Source organism: Plodia interpunctella, chromosome 5 (genome assembly GCF_027563975.2).
Source record: "Plodia interpunctella isolate USDA-ARS_2022_Savannah chromosome 5, ilPloInte3.2, whole genome shotgun sequence".
In the NCBI taxonomy this organism is placed as follows: domain Eukaryota; kingdom Metazoa; phylum Arthropoda; class Insecta; order Lepidoptera; family Pyralidae; genus Plodia; species Plodia interpunctella.
Window position 1 is genome coordinate 4,160,243 of NC_071298.1, and position 13,771 is coordinate 4,174,013.

The following is a 13,771-nucleotide window of genomic DNA, read 5'->3' on the forward strand; positions in this document are numbered from 1 at the left end:
TCATAGATTTGGAAGGGCCCCGCTTGGATCGTTCAATCTGCCTCAATGTGTAGGTCGCTCATGGAGAGTCTATAAATATATAAAGTATTATGATTACAGAGAATGGGCTTCCTAAAGCCAAAAATGATTCGAAACAATCTAGCACTTTTTTTCTTTCATCCTTATGGCAATACATTCTGACTGACAATATTCACAAATGTCAAAGTCACGCTCGGCTTTGTTTTGATCCGACGATTACCTACTGTTGTAAATTGAGGTTACCGATTTCTTTGTCGGGTCATGGTTTCCTTATTTATAATACAATTATTAAGGAGAGACATAATTAAGCGAAAATGTGGCATTCGTTAAGAACAATTAAATACCGTCCACTTAAAGCTTTTTTGAATTTTTATGGTTGCGGATGTACATGCAGAAGTATTCACGACGTAGGTAACGATATTCCTAAAATTACAGCAAGCGAAATTCGAAAACTGTTAAGGCAGAAAGGATTTGCAGTGCAAGACGGATATACATCGCTTACGACCAAATGTTCTTTATGTGCTGTGGATGATAAACCGGCGGACAACAAACTGTATGTCAACAAAACCACAGGTAAGATTATACACGGGTACATAACTCTAGAATTCACATAGACGTAATGTACCTATGTTTTAGATATGCAGGAAAAGGGCGCAGTTGGTTTTTAAGTTAGTTAAGCTAGTGCACTATAAACATACAAAAAGTATTTAAAGCCCAAATATAATTTATTCACCAATTTGTATTTTCCCTGTTTCTTCCCCAGCCATTAGGCAATGCAGACCAGAGCAGTATAATTAAAACCTTTTCTTTGTCCAGGTTATTTTCTCTGTCCAAAATGTAATGTTCATGGTGGTTGGAATATCCTGGAGAGGCTTATGAAGAAGACGAGGGTAGAAGTGTCAATAAAAGAATTCAAAGAAAATTGTCACAAAGAAAGTGATCAATTCCAAAATGATTGGTTGAAAGTGGTTGAAAGAACTACACCATTATCAAAACTAAATGAATCTGAGGTTTCAGATCTTTTCAAGTTATTTGAGTTCCCTGTAAGTATAATTGTCATTTTTATTTTCATTAATAATAATAAATTAAAATTAATAATAGTAGCACAGCAAATTTTTTGGCTCACAGTTGAATCAGAATTCAAACCAATATTTGAACTTTTATGAAATATTTATAGGTACTAAAGGCACAGCTTATTGTAGAGTATGTGTTTAATTGCATATCACAGCATAACTGTTGAACAAAACATAACAGTATCTTAGTCAAGTCACATAATATTTACAAAATCTGATTTGCTACTTACCTGAATTCCTTCCTTTTATGTGATGTTATTGTTTTTCAGTTCCATCAAGATACTAGTAAAACCCTGTCAGAAGTTAGGGTGTCGTCAGATAAAACAATACTATATTTTCCTTTAAGAAACTCTTTGGATAATGTAGTAGGATATCGCAAACTGCAGGCTGGCAAAGAGGAAGAGTCTGAATGCTACGGCCTCCACGCGGCAGGGTTGTTCTGGTGCAAGGCCCCTAAGGTTAGCCGCAGTGACCAGGCTATACTTGTGCCAAGTATACAGGATGTGTTACATTTAGCAGCTCATAAAGTGCCAGGTATACTTGGCTGGTTTATACCTACTTTTCAGTTGTGATTAAAAATGTAACAGTTTATTGGATTTAAAAAAACATATATTTTGTTATTTCTTTTAAACTTTATTTAATCATTGTCTTACAAATTTTAGCACATTTTTACTATACCACATTCATTGTAAACATGAAATTAATAGCACGATAAATTTTAGGCACCCTAGTGTGGTTAAGCAATTGTAGCTTACCCCCAGTAGTATTGCCAGTTTTAGAAAACTTCAATAAATTATGTCTTTGGGGAGATTGGAACAACATGTGCACTGTTGCTGAGAAATTGAGTGTGAATAGGTGTCGATTTGTCAGGTAAGTGAGTCAGTTTCATTCATTCTGTTCCATAAACACTTTATAAACCTATTTATATGTATATAGTAAATTTACAAATATTTTTTAATATTATTTGCAGTTGAATGTGTTGTGAATTTGATGTGCATAGGCCCACAGATGGACTAGTAACTGCGACAGAAGCCGCGGGGGCAGACCTGTCTTTAAAAATGTTAGTCTCGGAGGCGAAGCCCGCAGCTCACCGCTCTATCACTACTTTCTCTGCCCTTAGAGATGATGTTTATGCTGAGCTCACTAATATAGATAAGGTTAGCAGTCGTTTCCAGTCCAAAATCAATCCAATCATAACACATTATTTGTTCCTACTCGGCAAATTAAATTGAAAACCAACTAATTGGAAACTATAATATTACTTTAAGCTATTAAAAGTGTTTGTTACATGTACATTTGTTATTAGTCATTGTTTTCTTTTTATTGCCTGCTACAAAAATCATAACTTACATCAATGTTTACGATATCCATAATTCGTCTGAGTCAAATCTTGCAAGATAAAGACCCACTACCCAGCGTCCAATTTATATCTGACATTTTGAATGCTTTGTAGGTGCGCGGTCTAAAATGGCGGAGGTTCCCTGCCCTGACGCGGCTGCTGGGCGGGCACCGGCGCGGCGAGCTGACGGTGCTGACCGGACCCACCGGCTGCGGCAAGACCACGCTCTGCGCCGAGATGTCGCTCGACCTCGCGCAACAAGGGGTAATAATCAGTAAACCATTAGCCGGTCAACAAATGTAGGGGAGTGTAGAATGCGTGAGCAGTCTATAAATTCCTTTAGAAACTAGTTTGTGCTTAGGCAATAAACATACTCAAAACCCCTTCTTCACCTGTTTCGATTGGCATTTCGATTAAGTTGAACCGTGAACATCCTAAATAACTTTCTGAAATAATTACAGATACAGGGATGCGCTCGCGCACTCTTCAACTTCTTTGAACAGATTACATTATCGTCTATTTTCTAAATTTCCTTTTATTATAATAAATCTGTTATGGTTTCAGGTGAACACCCTCTGGGGCAGCTTCGAGATCCGCAACTCGCGGCTGGCGCGCACGATGCTGCAGCAGCACGCGGGCGTGCCGCTCGAGGCCAACCTCCACGACTTCGCCAAATTTGCAGACGAGTTCGAGAAACTGCCCATATACTACCTCGCCTTCCATGGGCAGCAGCCTATTAAAGTCGTTATGGAAGTTAGTACGTTACAGAAGTAAAGTTTTAAAAATTAACGTTACATTTTTTCATTTACAGCTTTTGTCCAGGTAGGGCCCTTCGTATATTTCTATTTTTACCTTTGTTCGTTTCATTTATAAAGTTATAAAACTGTGAAGAATTTAGAGCGAAATGTGATATGATAAATTGCATGTATGTTGTATGTAGGTTAACAGTTAACGTTCGAAGATAGCAAACTGACCTACTTGCCAAATGAAATACAATGATAAGTAACAAAATCTTAAATTACCATGAATAGCATAGAAATCTATATTGTTGATATACTAGCTGTCTGCGGCTTCGCTCCTGTCGAAATTTCGCTTTCGTTGTCTTGTTCAAGATTGAGTGGTCGTCTTCTAGAGCGGTATTTCGCGCTGGTTTTTTCTGACAATACCTATTTCTCTCGTATTTCCAGCAGCAGCAGATAATAAAGCATATTTGTCCTTGGCTAAGATAAAATCAGGTTAAGAACGAGCTATCAATATTTTATAACACGTCTCATTTAAGCATAATATTTATTTTATATGTTCTTGTCATGTTCTTGTATAATTATTATCATAACGTTATAATCGACTACGAATAATGAACTTTGCTCATCAGTTTAATTACACACAGGCCAGATACGCACTACATTTGATTTTAATTGTCCATTATCACAATTGCAACATAATCTATCATGTCATATAATTACAATACCGATGCATGAGTTATAATATTATACAACAATGCTAAGACCATGTTAGGACTTCTAACTTTTTTTTTGTGTTTCTGACAAGTTCATCCTTTATTCTTGTACCCACATAGGTTGGCTTGTACAGTTCAAATACTCACAGCAAAGTCAATACCGTAGCTTTTTTTACCTTTAGTTAGGCACAGAACACAAAAAAATAAATTAACATGCAATTTTCAAAAAGACATACTACCATTATTCTGGCCAGGCGGTGGAGCACGCGCGCTACATGCACGACATCGCGCACGTGGTGATCGACAACGTGCAGTTCATGCTGGGGCTGGGCGAGGGCGAGGACCGTTACCTCCGCCAGGACGCCGTCATCGCCGCCTTCCGCACCTTCGCCACCGCCCGCCACACACACGTCACACTCGTTATGCATCCCAGGAAGGTGAGTTAAACTTTATCACATTGAATTGTGATCCGATGTGTATCCATACTAATATTATAAATGCAAACCACGTGGCTATGCGTCAATTTTTGGACACGCCGCGTACGGAGCCGCTGGCGACAGCTAGTGGACATATAATTTTTTTTTTAAACTTATTTATCGCTCCAGTACTGAGCACTCATCTCCTTTTAGAGGCCATTTCTTTTTAAATGCAGGAATATCGTAATTTCAATAATTTTTATGACTATATGTATTTCCTTTTTTAGTTTTGCAATGCATACATTTTACATTACCAGCAGACTACAGAAATCCACTGATGTCGAAATTTTCCTTCACGAAACTTCGAAATTGTACAAGTATCGTCTCGAAAAATTCTTCATTTAAAGTAATTTCACCATACAGGAACGAGAATCCGAAGATTTATCGACCAGTTCTATATTTGGTAGCGCAAAGGCGTCTCAAGAAGCGGACAACGTGCTGATCGTTCAGGTACTTATTTTAATATTCTGTATTAATTGGAACGCCAATTAATATCCTGTAATAAATATGGTTAATTAGGCGTAATTAATACAGGATATTAATTGGCGTAATTAACCATTAGTAATTGGTAAAATGTGCGAAACCATTATTATAATATTTTACCTTATCTCTATGTATACGATTTAAGCAAATAAATTTCATTTCAATAGGAAAGGCGAAACCAGCTCAAAATTTACTGTTGCATTTGAATTGAAAAAAAAAAAACAATGGTTTTCGCAATAGCCTCAATTTATTCACATTTTTACAGGACAAACGCTTAACTGCTGTAAGAGGGAAGAAATATCTACAAGTAGCAAAAAATCGGTACAGTGGTGACCTGGGTATAGTTCCTTTAGATTTTGACAAGGACTGCCTCAGTTACCAAGCCAAAAAAAAGGTCAAGAGTAAGCAAGATGAGCCAGATTCATTGCTGAACCAATGTTTTGAAGAATTCTCCATTCAAGAAAATAATATCACATCTGATAAACCGTTCAGGCGGAATGGTTATAGTAAAACATACAATAAAAGCGAAAACGCTAGGAGCTATCTAAGTGATATTTTAAATTCAAATAGAACAAGATAGTTTTAATACAAAACATATCATGTCAATAAAACTAAGTATTTGCGTAAGTTAAAATATTTCCCATTTATATTTCCCAACTTGGGTGTTTTCTTAAAACTCTAATTATTAATTATAACATAAAAGAACAGTTTAGTGGTTTTAAACTTAAGCTATCTTCATAATCTTAAGTTAAATATATGTAACAGAAAATAGAATAAATAAGAGTAAATAAATTGATATAAGTTTGCTTAAAACATACTTTGTTTTCTTAATCACAATCCTTATTTTAAACATCAGAAGGAATTATACATTTTTAATACCGATTAATAATTGCAAGCCTTTAAAATTGGGTACCGAGTCTAGTTTCGAACATTATTATATATTAAACAACCAGCAAACATCAACACTTTTTATATCATCTTGGGTAAGTTTGTAGTAAATACCAAAAACTAGTGTTTTTTTTTAACAGATTTTTATCATCGCAAAATAAAGTTCTTTGAAACTAGGTACATATTAAATTTTTAGCAATAGTTTGAGTAAAGTAATTGTTTTTTCATATTAACATCAAATATGATATGATACAAAACTAAATATAAATTTCCTATTACAAAAATATTAGTCTGGATAATGTTTGATTACAACCCATTAAGGATTACAAGAAATAATTATAACAGCACAAAATATATATAACATATTTAATAAAGTAGATATTTTATTTATTATGATGATGTTACTACTAATAAAAATATGAATCTAGTATAACCACTATCCTACAAAATGGACCTGCAGTTATTTACAATCATAATGTAAGATAAGATTAAAATATAAATTCTATGCACTCCTGTCACAGATACTAGTTCTATTTACAACTCTGGTGTTTTAATTCCTCAGACATGTTTCAATATTGTCAAAAGACCTAAAATCTGTTGTCTATATGCATAGATTTAGAACAGCCCCGCGCGCGGGCTTTATGTCTATCCAACTGACATCTAAAGTCATAATATCTATCTCACTACTATAAAAAAATGCTTATAATTTCAGATTATACTTCTTTGTTAAAGTGAGCATGTACAGCATCTACCAGGGAGGACTCATTGGTTCGGTTCTGTATCCTTTTACATTTAGGGCAAGGCATACTCTCATTCAAACATTTGCTGTGGAATACACTTGAACATTCATCACACCGATATGTTGTACTTGTTTCAAATGGATACAAGATTTTTGGGTCTTTACAAACTTCACAGATAAAGCCTTTTTGACTACAAAGCCAGCAGTCTAAGACATGTGTTTTAGCAAAAGTAACCACTTTCTCCAACTGTAAAGCTAGTGAACCATTTGGAATTTGTGCTAAATCAGAGATTGTGTATAAATGCACATGGTCATACAAATATTCCCTTGGCCAGACCCTCTTTTGCAACTCTTCAATAACTGGTTCTCTGCAAGTAAAAATGTATGCTCTCAAGAAGTTCAGTTGTATCCTCAACTCATGTAACTGAGCCATATCTGAAACTCCACAATAGATCTTAGGATTTAATTTTTTCATATCTATCCATGGATGATGTTGAAATTCTAATAAAAATAATGCAGACTTCTTTGAGACTGCATATCTTTTGAAATCCCAGTTGTGAATGACACGAGCAGGAACAATGAAAACATTGGGATCCATACAATTTGCGCAGTAATATTCTCCTGTGTAAGCACAAACTTTAGCCTTGGAGATAGTACTGCCCAACAGATCTTGGCAACCCTTGCATTTATAATTTTGATAGTCAAGTCCTTGCTCTCTGGATAGAGCTCCCAATTGTTGTATCATTTTCTGTAGTTCCTGAACTGTGAATGAACCTGACATAGAATTGGGCACTACTTCAAAATCAAGACCTTGAAGCATAGGATCTTCAGGAGTTAATGTTTCTTCTGGAATTTCACATATCTCAGTGTCTTCAGTGATCTTCAATTCGTCATGAATATCTTTTATAATGTCATGTAAATTTGTTGTGTTAGTAGCACATGCATCACCAAAAGGATTTGAATTATCAACTAAAGAAGACAAACTTTTTAATTCTGGAGTTTTTATCATACTACTTCCATGTGAAGAATTTGAATGAATAGACGTATTCAGCTCATCAATGATATCATTTGACCATCCCTTGCCACTGAGAGAGTTGCCAGTGACTACAACATCTGTTGGTGCAACAAAATCTTCAGAATTAGCTGAAGATGAAACAGATGTGGACACTTTGTGATCTTTACTAGTGGACGGAATTTCTGAGTGGAAGGGATCTGGTTCTGTAGAAACCAATAAAGGGGGTGACTCTATGTCTGCACTGTCTTTCTTCTCTTTTTCTGGTTCTTCATGGTCATATGGTGTACTGGTTATATCCTTTATGTCTTTAGACAATATAAAATCCAAAGCTTCATCTTCATTCAGTGCCAGCATTCGTCCCAAACCAGTAATATTGGAGTTGTGAGTTGGAGTGGATGCTAATTTTGGTTTTACTTCATCACTAATTGTACTGGCAACATCTAGAGCAGTGCTAATTGGAGCGATTCTTATCTTGGGAACCCAAATACCTGCTAACATCAAAACCTGTTCTGGCCACTGATTCAGCAAGCTTGAATTTATTGGCAAGTTAAATTGCACACATGATTCCAAACCTTCTATTAACTTTTGTGCAACCTCTAATATTTCTGTGTCAAAAACAAATGCATTTCTGCTGTAAAACGGTTTTACTGCAGACATGTTCCTTAACAATGTCGACATGTATGAAGACAGAAGACATTCATTGAGTGCGATTCTGAGCCAAGCTCTACACTGACCAATTTCAGAGTTAATTTGTGGTAAAGAAGATATCTGATCAATGTTCTGTCTATGAGACAAAACAAGGATAAGAGGCCAAAAGTTCGGTTGAGGACGCTGGTCTGAATCTCCAGATAGGGCATTCTTAGCTTTTTTAAAAAAAGTGTCCTTCAATCCATGTAGAAAAACTGCTTCCAAAGCACTACACAAAGTGTTAGTTGAATCGGTGGAACCTAATACGCTGTGAAAGTTTTCTTCAAATTGATTATTGTATTGTATATCTTTTACGCATTCGGACAAATTATTTATCAATGATTCTTTAATTATTGTATCACGACTGCGAATGTTAAAACCTGAAGCAACATTCTTGAAAAACGACATGCTGCCTCGTATAAGAACTCACAAAATTCTCCAATTTCTAGTAACTTTTAATACTTCATTATTTATATCAATAACAAAAAACAAGTCGACTCCAATTTGAGTTTGCAATATTTACCTACTGCTTAGAATAATGTCACTGTCAGTCTTTTTTTTTAGATAAGTTGACAAACTTGCCCATTCATTATCCGCTTTTCGCAGAATGAAATAAACAATACTTTATGTAAAGTGGTAACATCGTGATGCTAAGTTTTTCAAAATTTAGTACCTAGTAAAAGTCAAAACTAAAATGTCAAAGTAAAAAATGTGTGCACCGGTGCACAGCTGATTTTGTTGTTTATCTTTATTTAACTAATAATAAACCTGAGTTTTCTATGATATGAAATCAAAGCTATAAATAATTGTGCATGAGGCGAATACTTTATTATTGCTGTACGAATAGAGGCATGATTTTTATTTTAGTTGCATTACTACTATTCTCGTGCGTTTCCTTTAATTTAAACGCATTTGCCGAAGATTATTCTAAACGAGAAAATAATGGGCAAGGTACGTAGAAATTAATACAGCGAACATGATTAATTTACACCAAGAAACTTAACATTTTGCTTTTTATAAAATAATAACATATACGTCACATTATTATTATATATTGTTGGTTCACAGAATTACTATTATGCCGCAAATGTGGGGCTGACGTGGCGGACTCTTATTACTTGTTTAGTAAGCCCAGCCCCGGAGCTCACAAGACGGAAAAACAAAATTTGTTTGGGAGACAGAATGTAACAGTGCAAACATTAGTGAATCCCTTTGGCATTAAGTTTGAAGTGGTTACTGCAGAGAAAGCGCGATGCGAAAATATTGGTCCAGTATGTGAATAATTAATCTATATAACATTAGATAATAATTAAAAATACTTTTACTGACTTTTCTTTTTGCACACTTTAACACTGCTGAGTTCTTAGTACTGATGATCATGATCCTAGCTCCTTATGTATTTTGACTGCTATGAGGCTATCATGACAGCATTTCGAAACTATGCAGCAGTAGTGAAATGTGGTATGTCGTATATTGTAAAGTAATGTCCCTCATTCAACTCCTTTGAAGTCCAGCAGCAACCTTTTTATTCCTATAAATCTGGCACAGATAAATGATCTATTGAACATTTTTCACTGGTCAATACATAAGTGCAGGATTAAAAGTGAACCACACAATGATTTACTTCATGATTTTAGCATCAGGGTGCAGATTCTTGGTTTCCTGGCTATGTTTGGCGGATCTGCACATGCCCTCACTGTGGCCAACATTTGGGATGGACATTTGAAATGTTAGATACACCAGACAGTAAAGAATCGTCCCCTAAAAAAATCCATTCCTTCCATGGACTGATTTTAAATAATATACTTGGAGAAAACTGTAAGTTCATTATTCATAAATCATAACTAACACAACTGTTCACCAAATATTTGAAATGAAACTGACAGACAGACACATTTTTAACACTAACAAGTTGTTTCAGTAGTTTCCTTACAATGTTGTTCCTATAAGCAAGCAGTGGTGATAGATGGGTCAGTTAGATCGCACTATAAATGAAGAGGGTAAAAATGTCAGATTGGATAAATTTGGAACATATATATTTTTAATCAAAATATGAATGCCTAAACCCGGTATCTAACACTGTTTCACAACCAAGTGTCTTACATGACTTATGCTAATTTAATATTTTTTTAGTTACAGATTCGTTGATAATGATGCCGAAAGTGCTTAATATGTAAAGGATCTGAAAATATAATATGTATCTAATAGATTTTTTTCTTTCCCAACCCTGCTAATGTTTGTAACTGCTATGTTGTGTACGTATATTATTATGGCAGTATGAATAGGTCTAGTTCAGGGGTTCCAAAGCTCTTAATGAAACAGCCCCCGCCATACACCTCTTATTCGAAGGAAACCCATGTCAAAAGGATTTCAGATGGGACACTTTGAGAAAAGGCCATTACTATGTGCCGCCAAATTGTGAAATACACTTTAAACATTGTGATGCTCCTTTGTGACGCCAGCTAGATTATCATGAAGCCTAGTCTTCTATCCTCAGACAGGTTATCACTTGCATAGTAATAAAGGATAATTAGAGTCCCATAATACATAATATCAATACCATCATATCTTTGAACCATTTATACTATTTTTCTCTTATGGTTTGTATTTTTTCAGCTAACTGTTGCGGTTCATAAGTGCAATAAATACAGACAGGCCACTGTAAATAAAGCAAGTTATGTTAGAACTATTTTATTTAATATTTTCATAGTAACAAAAATATTTTCAAAGTATAAAGGGCTTTAGAGATACTTGAACGAATTTTAATTTTTCATACAATTAGAAAACAAAAATTCAAACTATTCAAGTTACTTAAAATAAAACAGAAATTTACAAAATGGCATGGCAACAAATTATTTTTTAATTTTTATTTTTTCTTAATCAACACTATTGAAAAGTTTGTCTTATTCTTACATATTTCGTTACAGAATAACATGTGTAATATTTACACAACTTTTTCAAAGTGAACAGATAATTCTGTTCTGTATACTTTTTTGATTAGTACACAATTAAAAATGTTATTGTACTTATGTACATTGTTTACTGATATTTATTCCACACTGTTTATTTAAACTAATTGCAACACTATTATTATTTTAATCAACCTTATCCTAATAATGCTGTTGCACTTAAGTACTAGCAAATCTTTGATGTAATGATTGGCCTGTGGATGACGGTGTTGGTGTAAAATTGACCCCTGTCGGCGCATCGCCTGTGTTACTGCTTCCATAGGACTTCCCTTGAATAGCTGCTATTTCTTTTTGAAGTTTAGCATTCAAAACTTGCTTATTCACAAATTTTCGTCCAATACCACGATTTCCACCTCTGCCTCTTCCACGTGGACTATTACTTGACCTCCTGCTGATGTTTGATCTATTTGAGCGATTCGACCTGTTTGATCCCATAGACTTGACACTGCCTGGCCCTCTTCGAGTGTTATATCCACCAAACTGGTTATTTAACTGAGCCAAGCTTTGCTTGTTGAGATACCCTGCATTACCAACACTATTACGGCGGCGTTTCGCAAAGTCATTAGCAACACTAACTGTTAATTGTGAAGCTGCATTAAATGAATTATTGCGAGAACGTGTGAAGGTCTGTGACCGAATAATATTATTCTGTCTAAGCACTTTTTGTTGTTCCATCAGAATTTGATCAGATCGAAGTCCAACATTACTGTATCTGTTGCCAGTGCTCAACCCTCTCCCTCTTTTTGAGATTCCACGTTTAGCAACTGCTAAAGGTCTACGAAGATTATTAGCTGCACCCCTGCGTGTTGTGACACCTAGTCTGCTGTGCACACTGCCATTCAAGTTCGGATTTGAATTTGATCGTCTCAATCTGTTTTGTTGACCACCTAAAAAATAGAGAATATAAATGTAGTGTACTATTCTGCAATATTTCTATGATACATTCACTTTTATTTGAAAAATGTATAGATATTTAATAATAATAATTAGCCTTCTGTTACTGAGCTTAGATCAAGTTTTGATTGAAAAAAAAATCCTATATCTCTGAGCTCAGTGTGCCTTTTGGCAAAGGCCTCCTCCAACTGCCTCCACTGGTCTCTGTCTAAAGCCACTCTTGCCCTGTTAGATATTTACAAGTAGAAAATTGTTATTATTTAATATTTTATATAACAGGGACTAATCACAGAAAAAGTAATCACCTCTGCCTCTATTAAATCTGCCACTTCTGATTAAAGATGGCATTTCAGACTGCTGATCTTCTAGACCAGCACGGCCTTTCGGAGTCAGACCTCTTGTGAAACGATTCCTTGAATTTGATCGTCCACGAGATACAGAATGAGTGCGCTGGCGCGAGCGGGAGCGAGTGCGTGATTGTGAGCGGCCTCGGGATTTTGAGCGAGATTGAGATCTACCCTGAGGACCACGAGATCGTGACCGCCCTTGCCTAGCTCCTGGCGTACTACCGCGTGACTGCGAGCGGCCTCGCGGCCCACCACCGCGGCCTCGCCCGCGCCCTAAGCCACGTCCTCCACCGCGCCCTCGTTGATTTCCACTACCTCTACCTCGCTGAACTCCCCCGCCTCTTCCTCGAGACCGACTTACTCGATTTTGTTTGATAATCTCATCTGAAAAATAAGATTACATTTTAGGGGTCATTCAAACCAATTTTTATTTTATTTTGCACTATTTATACAAACGTTGTATATTGCATTAGAATGAATAGCCATATTGCATATTTTCTGAAAATTCTATTTATATTACCATACGTCATACAGGCATTTAGGTGTTTTTATTGTTCAACATTCAAATAATAAACCTTAGAGATGCATAACCTTATATTATCTTCTGATACCAAGACTAATACTAACCAAATGGTAGTATAGTACCTATTATTTTCTAAACCGGCAAAAGCTCAAAATGAGAACAGTGAAATCTACAATACAAGCATATTATTGACACTTACCAAGAGACATATTAACTGAGTCAGCCATTCTACACTTTCTTTTTAGTCAGAAATTAACTAACATGTAATGGTTTTTAATGATCACAATCTTGATTTACAAAATATTCCCTTGTAGCTACTTGAAGAGGTTGTTATATTAATTTCTTCTTTCACTTCACATTGAGTTGATAGATAGATGAATGAATGAAGAAAAGAGTTTTGTGGATTGTTGCCAATGTTACCAAATAAAAAAAAAGCATGGCGATTATAGAAGAAATAAAAATATATTGGTAGAAAAAAAAATGTACTTACTACTAATAGGGCATATTACGCAAAGCTCAGCGCAGATGGCGCTACTGGTACAACTAAGGTACACAAACATTGCCAATGGAGTTTAAAGGAAATAGGAAGGATTTCGTGGATTATCCTGAAAATAATAACACTATTTTAGCTTATGTTCTACATTATTTGGTCAACTGTGGTCATAAACTGATATAAATCTTACCTGTATGAAGTCCATATTTTAATAAGTCTTCATGTGAGAAGTGTTCCGAGATTTTTTCGATCGTCTAGTGGCTTGAAATTTTTACAGCGTGAAGCGTATCCCATAGTTTTCGAAGATTTTTATCTTATAGAAAACGATTTTTTCCAATATTTCGGCACCTGAATATGCTACATTGTTGTAT

At 35.4% G+C, this 13,771-nt stretch overlaps 4 protein-coding genes across 5 annotated transcripts; 2 read left to right on the forward strand and 2 right to left on the reverse strand.

The window, feature by feature from the left end:
- The first annotated feature begins 206 nt into the window (after positions 1-206).
- On the forward strand, positions 207-5,425 carry mtDNA-helicase (mitochondrial DNA helicase). 2 transcript variants are annotated; one of them, XM_053745473.2, is made up of 10 exons: positions 207-591; positions 835-1,061; positions 1,361-1,625; positions 1,814-1,961; positions 2,092-2,248; positions 2,545-2,694; positions 2,995-3,183; positions 4,141-4,323; positions 4,726-4,812; positions 5,111-5,425. In XM_053745473.2, the coding sequence occupies exons 1-10, from the start codon at positions 333-335 to the stop codon at positions 5,423-5,425; spliced, it is 1,980 nt and encodes a 659-aa protein (XP_053601448.1). In that variant the 5' UTR covers positions 207-332. The 2 variants fall into 2 exon arrangements, with proteins under 2 accessions (XP_053601448.1, XP_053601449.1); XM_053745474.1 differs by having other exon boundaries at positions 2,995-3,187; positions 5,111-5,249.
- Positions 5,071-8,721, reverse strand: LOC128670092 (pleckstrin homology domain-containing family M member 1-like). Its single transcript, XM_053745472.2, has one exon. The coding sequence runs from the start codon at positions 8,580-8,582 to the stop codon at positions 6,447-6,449; it is 2,136 nt and encodes a 711-aa protein (XP_053601447.1). The 5' UTR covers positions 8,583-8,721; the 3' UTR covers positions 5,071-6,446.
- A 122-nt stretch (positions 8,722-8,843) lies between these two features.
- On the forward strand, positions 8,844-10,379 carry LOC128670096 (protein cereblon-like). Its single transcript, XM_053745476.2, has 4 exons — positions 8,844-9,125; positions 9,243-9,445; positions 9,812-9,992; positions 10,308-10,379. Exons 1-4 carry the CDS (start codon positions 8,987-8,989, stop codon positions 10,349-10,351), a joined length of 567 nt encoding a protein of 188 aa, XP_053601451.1. The 5' UTR covers positions 8,844-8,986; the 3' UTR covers positions 10,352-10,379.
- A 473-nt stretch (positions 10,380-10,852) lies between these two features.
- LOC128670094 (serine/arginine-rich splicing factor 4-like) lies at positions 10,853-13,328 on the reverse strand. Its single transcript, XM_053745475.2, has 3 exons — positions 13,107-13,328; positions 12,343-12,768; positions 10,853-12,030 (listed from the first exon to the last, which is right to left on the reverse strand). The coding sequence occupies exons 1-3, from the start codon at positions 13,132-13,134 to the stop codon at positions 11,303-11,305; spliced, it is 1,182 nt and encodes a 393-aa protein (XP_053601450.1). The 5' UTR covers positions 13,135-13,328; the 3' UTR covers positions 10,853-11,302.
- Between the last annotated feature and the right edge of the window lie 443 nt (positions 13,329-13,771).

Coding starts and splice junctions, on each gene's coding strand:
- mtDNA-helicase (XM_053745473.2), top strand. CDS start 333: ATGTGGCATTCGTTAAGAACAATTAAATACCGTCCACTTAAAGCTTTT. Junction 1,626..1,813: donor AGCAGCTCATAAAGTGCCAG/GTATACTTGGCT, acceptor GATAAATTTTAG/GCACCCTAGTGTGGTTAAGC. Junction 2,249..2,544: donor AGCTCACTAATATAGATAAG/GTTAGCAGTCGT, acceptor AATGCTTTGTAG/GTGCGCGGTCTAAAATGGCG.
- LOC128670092 (XM_053745472.2), bottom strand. CDS start 8,582: ATGTCGTTTTTCAAGAATGTTGCTTCAGGTTTTAACATTCGCAGTCGT.
- LOC128670096 (XM_053745476.2), top strand. CDS start 8,987: ATGAGGCGAATACTTTATTATTGCTGTACGAATAGAGGCATGATTTTT. Junction 9,126..9,242: donor ACGAGAAAATAATGGGCAAG/GTACGTAGAAAT, acceptor GTTGGTTCACAG/AATTACTATTATGCCGCAAA. Junction 9,446..9,811: donor GATGCGAAAATATTGGTCCA/GTATGTGAATAA, acceptor TCATGATTTTAG/CATCAGGGTGCAGATTCTTG.
- LOC128670094 (XM_053745475.2), bottom strand. CDS start 13,134: ATGGCTGACTCAGTTAATATGTCTCTTG. Junction 12,769..13,106: donor CTCAGTTAATATGTCTCTTG/GTAAGTGTCAAT, acceptor CTTATTTTTCAG/ATGAGATTATCAAACAAAAT. Junction 12,031..12,342: donor CAGATTTAATAGAGGCAGAG/GTGATTACTTTT, acceptor TCTATTTTTTAG/GTGGTCAACAAAACAGATTG.